This window comes from Squalius cephalus (genome assembly GCF_949319135.1).
Source record: "Squalius cephalus genome assembly, chromosome: 4".
Classification (NCBI taxonomy): Eukaryota; Metazoa; Chordata; class Actinopteri; order Cypriniformes; family Leuciscidae; genus Squalius; species Squalius cephalus.
Window position 1 is genome coordinate 32,763,989 of NC_137125.1, and position 5,683 is coordinate 32,769,671.

The window sequence follows — 5,683 nt, forward strand, 5'->3', positions numbered from 1 at the left end:
AACTTTGTTTGTAATTATAGTTTTGTGGACTTATTTTAAATGGAAGTGTTTCACTTCTATTGCATACTCACATTGCCCCAACTCGCTAAACCCACAGGACAGGATAATTTGACTGGATATGAAGTTGTGCATTCACATATGCATGACCACACTGAGGTAGATCCAAAGAAACCAATGAGCAAAAAACAGCCATTGCAAAAGAATACATAAAGATGAAAAACACATTTCATACTTCTTTGAAAGCAATGTCTGATGCAGCAAGATGTACTTAATTCTATTTTATGTACAAGGATGTTGAGGGACCATGTCCTGATATTCAATCCCAGCAGCTCTGGAATATCCCTCGACACATCATATGCTTAAGATTTGCAAATGTTTTACAGTAACTATTGCATGTAGACACTCTATGTCAGTTAGAGGACTGAAGGCACTATTAAATGATTTATTTAAATAATAATTAAATATGTAATCATAATGTATTAAATATAATATATATTTCAATATAATTATTACAATTATTTTAAATAGATAAATAAATCGAATGATTAATTAAGCATAGTGTTGAATATGTACATTTAAAAAGCTTTAACAAATGAAGTTATACTTTTAAAAATGTAATACTGCCAGGAACAGATTTTACATAGTTTGTTTTTAAATATGTTTAAGAAAGTTGTGCTTATAATGGGCAGTGGTTGGTGTCCAAGAGAGTCGTACTGTCGGCTTGGCTATGAGTGATGAAGTTCATATTAATGTCATGTATTATTAAAGCAAGATACATAGTACCATATCAAACAGACCTCAACGTTTCATAAAACATGCCATGATCTGCATAATTAATCAACATTCAGTTTGCAAATGACTGAGTAAATGCAAAGTAGCCTAAAATTAGCAAATAAACAAGTACATAAATAAATGATGAACATACGGTACAAAAAAGTAATTGTTCTACATGCAAATGTAATTTTTGCAAATGAGTCACTGTATAACTAATAATATTTTGGGGTAAGGTGCATTTATATATCCAAGTACTCTAACCATCCGATTAATAGTTATTCTGTCTTTTACTTATTGGTGTCCATAGGCATATTTTAGACTACCATTCTGTTCTTCAAACAGAATCGAAGCAATTCTTGTGGACTTGAGATCAAACATACGCAATGAAATAATACATTATCAGAGGCCCAGTTTAAGCATTCTGATGTATGAATAGACTACAATATGTACAGTCTTGTAATGGCCTAGTATTACACTGGAAATCTATACATCTGTGAGACGCTTCCCTTTATTTACACAGTTCTGATTCGCAACTGTGCAGTTGCCAGTTCGCAGGTTCGCCTCTCGAAAATTATCAATGCTGTTATTGAGGTCATCGTCAATCTCCATGTATTCTGACTTGCTGACGACAGACGAGCTGCGACGACTGGAGTTGGAGTCGGACGCGATGTTCGGGTTGCTCACTGTGAGGAGCTGTGCCTGTTCATCTCCTTCGGTTTCTCTGTGATAGAAATAGTTAAAGTTGGACACAATCACAGGCACTGGAAGCGCAATCGTTAGCACTCCAGCAATGGCACATAGAGAGCCTACTATCTTGCCCCCAATCGTAACAGGGTACATGTCTCCATACCCCACGGTTGTCATCGAAACCACCGCCCACCAGAACGCGTCTGGGATACTTGTGAAGAAGGAATCCTTCTCTTCGGCCTCGGCAAAATACACCGCGCTGGAAAACAAGATTACGCCGATGAAAAGGAAAAAGATGAGAAGTCCTAGCTCACGCATGCTGGCTTTCAGAGTCTGGCCCAAGATCTGAAGCCCCTTGGAGTGTCTGGACAACTTAAATATCCGAAACACCCTAACCAAGCGGATAACCCTGAGAATGGCTAGAGATGTGGCCTGCTCTCCTCCACCCTTCACCTCCTTTCCACCGTCGGGGTCCTCTGCCAACTCTGTTCCGAGCGTTATGAAATATGGAATGATTGACACTATGTCGATCGTGTTCATCATGTTTTTGAAGAAGGCAGGTTTACTTGGGCAAGCGAAAAAACGGACAATCAACTCAAAAGAAAACCAAATGATGCAGAGTGTCTCCACGACAAAGAACGGATCGGTAAAAATATTTGGTTTGTAGTAGAATGTGCTGTTGCCTATCACCTGGAGCCGTCCATGTGGATCCTCTTTCAACTCTGGTAAAGTCTCCAAGCAAAATATGACAATAGAAATGAGAATAACCATGACAGAGACAATTGCGATCCCTCTGGCAGGTCCTGAGCTCTCGGGATGCTCAAACAGCAGCCAAATCTGTCTCTGAAACTCATTTTCCGGCAGTGGGCGCTCTTCCTCACGAATAAAGCCCTCATCCTCTCGAAATTTTTCCATAGCTTCTTCTCCAAGCTCATAAAACTTTATTTCCTCAGAGAACATATCCAAGGGTACATTGACTGGTCTTCTTAACCTCCCCCCTGACTGATAGTAGTAGAGTATGGCATCAAAACTTGGGCGGTTTCTGTCAAAGAAGTACTCATTCCTTAAAGGGTCAAAGTAGCGCATCCTTTTTTTGGGGTTGCCTAGTAGGGTCTCTGGGAACTGGGCAAGCGTCTTGAGTTGTGTCTCAAAGCGCAGCCCTGAGATGTTGATTACCACCCGCTCGCAGCACTCGGGGGAATACTGCGAGTCCTGCGGTTGCCCCTGCAGAGTGGAGGACGTCTCGTCTATATTATCTCCAGCAACCACCACAGTCATCCTGGAGATCAAACTCGCAGTACTGGATGGCAGTGGATGTTCAGGTGGGTTGAGTATGCATCCAATGCCCTGCAGTTTGAATAGTCAATGACCCAACAGGACATCCAGCATCATGTTCCACCAAATGTCGACCATCTCCATGTCCAATGGAGCTATGCATCTACTTCATAGTCAGCCAGAAAATTAAGGGGAGTAATGGGATACCTCAGATACCATGACAGAGATGAAATATGTCCTGTACCTAGATAAAAAAAAAAATCCACAGGGAAGTGATAAGAAATTTCTACTGATCCTAAAGTATATTTTGAATCATATTCAAAAATAAAATAAAAGGTTTTTCAGAACACAAAGTTCCCAACAGGACCATCACGATTTGTCGATATTCTAGTACAATGCACATAACGTTCTGGTTAAGACTGCACAATAATATCTAATACGATTTTAAGGATCAAATAAGATCTGATTGGGTGAAATTAATTTGAAATGGACTTGCTTGTCAAATAGATTTCCAAGTGTCCTGAAAGCAAGTTTAACCCTACAGAAGCAGACAGAACATTTCCTCTTGTGAGACAGCTATGTAGAGAACATATGCTCTTGCTCTTGTATATACACACACACATACTCAAAACATGCAATATGGTACTTTATCATTATAATTTTTTTTTTTTTTTTTTTTAACTAGCTCTCAGCAAATATCAGGACACTATTTGCCAATATGATTATTATTAATTTATAACGAAGAGAATGAGAGTGATACCAAATGATGCCAATGGGGATGTTATAAAAATGACTGTCTTTGTACTTACGTGGGCAGTCAGATTGAGGAACAGTACAGGAAAGATCTGCGCAAAACCTCCTATGTGTAATTAAAAATAGATCTCACATTACAGCCTCACATTCATACAGCAAGAATAAAATACATCCACAATACACATCCTACTGCCGTCAGACAACAGCAAACTTGCAGTGCTCCTCAAAGCGGTGCAGCAGAACAGTGGAGACACATACAAAGAGAGAGAGAGAGAGAGAGAGGAAGGGAGGGTGAGCGAGGGAGAGAGTGAGTGGGTGAGTGAGTGAGTGGATGTGTAATGCGCAATGCAGACAGACTCCAGTATGTTGCCAAATGTCCTTTTCCACACATCAGATGGGACACACTACAGCTGAAGGAGAAATTCCTGTTTAAATGGTATTTGTTTTTATCATTAGTGTGTCTTTTTGTTCACAAATTGCCATAAAAACAGATTACATGTATATACTAATAAAGTTAAATATATGAATGCACTAATTTGCATGCAACCTCAAACCAGAATTCTACACTTTTGGTATTTTATTTAGAGTAAAAATGTTCATTTAAATTCAACAGTACTCTATGAACATTTTTTGGAGCATTGAGCAGACTTAATGTGTATTCAAGGCATAAACACTTTAAAAATGTGCTACATCTAAACTAAAACAATGATTCAATAAAATATGATTTAATATGATTCAAGCAATCTGATGGCATTTGCTTCCACCAACAAAGGTACATTTAAAGGGTTGGATGAAGTAAAAACAACTGCACTGCAAACCTGTGACCTTGGCTTTGCTAGCACAATGATCTACTTGTTTTGCTCATATTTACACAAAAATTGTGCAATAAATCAGGGCCTTATCGTGTTTAACATATCTTGACATCTGTGTCTCCAACTGATACTTAAATCAGATTGCAAATAATTGACCTGAGAGTTTGTGGTGATTGATCACGTTAGAGTTTTCTGCATTAGATTGCATTTAGATGCCTTTGTCATGTAGAAATGGGAACCAGTATCTGTTTGGTCAAAGCATCATTGAGATGTACAATGTGAAGACTGTAGCTCTGTGAATATCATCCAGTCCTCAGCAGACAGTGCAATCGCTCTCGGTACAAGAGATCAACACAATTCTCCATGGCAACCAGGAGTTAGTAAAAGAGTGAGGAGAGGAGGAGGGAAAACAGGGAAAAGGTTTATACACCGCTGCTGTCACTACAGCACAAACAACAAACCTCACACATTTACAGTGTAAAATAAAATGTAACTTCTTCATTTCATTTCAGCAATTTGTGTAGATAAAATTTGCTAATATGAAACTGTATTGTGTATGGGTTGTCATTATATTGGTCATTGATCACCATGTTGTTGTGTTCTTTTCTTTGATAAGTCCACTGGAAAGGTTGCAGAATCTGATTTCAGCAAATGCAACATGATCCTGGATCAACATTTTTGTTGATCCTGGAACAACATTCCAATCAACCAATCAGATTTGAGGGACAAGTTTACAGTTTATGTCCAGTTTTGGCTTACCAAGGTTTCCATCGTTTTTATGTTTAGGGGTGGATATGTTGGTCCAGGATCAACAAAATATGTTGACCCAGGAACATGTCTAAGTCGGCAAAATCAGGACGTGCAAAGGTCCAAAAGAAGAAATGAAGATAAGACATATAAATACTTAGGAGTATGGCAAAAGGAGAAGAATAAAAGTCCTGTTTTAATCAATTATTTTGTTTTTGTGTAGCTATAACCTATTTTGCTATATCATCCATTTGACATGAACAGTTTTCAGATGCCTCAGGAATGGCAGTTGTTCATCAGTACCTCCTTTTTCCTGGTTATATCCCACTCTTCAAAGTGTACATTAAATAATGTTTGGGAAAGTTACAGCAGAAATCAACATTTAAAAGAAGTAAACAACTTTCAGTTTCAATAGTTGAGAGCAGTTATGCCACATTAAATCTATATTGTGGTCCAAAAGAGTTATCTTTTCATCTGAACATTTTATTATATATTTTTTGTAATTATATATATATATACAGTATATATATATATAATTGACCATATATATTAAAAAAAAACTACAATGATTTATAGTACAGTTTAAATATTAATATTTTTAAGGATTTTTATTTTTCTTAAAGAGAATTTGGGGA

General features: G+C 37.7%; 1 protein-coding gene across 1 annotated transcript; it reads right to left on the reverse strand.

The window, feature by feature from the left end:
* Positions 1-564: 564 nt before the first annotated feature.
* On the reverse strand, positions 565-3,733 carry kcna1b (potassium voltage-gated channel, shaker-related subfamily, member 1b). Its single transcript, XM_079868908.1, has 2 exons — positions 3,546-3,733; positions 565-2,980 (listed from the first exon to the last, which is right to left on the reverse strand). The coding sequence occupies exon 2, from the start codon at positions 2,737-2,739 to the stop codon at positions 1,258-1,260; it is 1,482 nt and encodes a 493-aa protein (XP_079725034.1). The 5' UTR covers positions 2,740-2,980; positions 3,546-3,733; the 3' UTR covers positions 565-1,257.
* Positions 3,734-5,683: the final 1,950 nt, after the last annotated feature.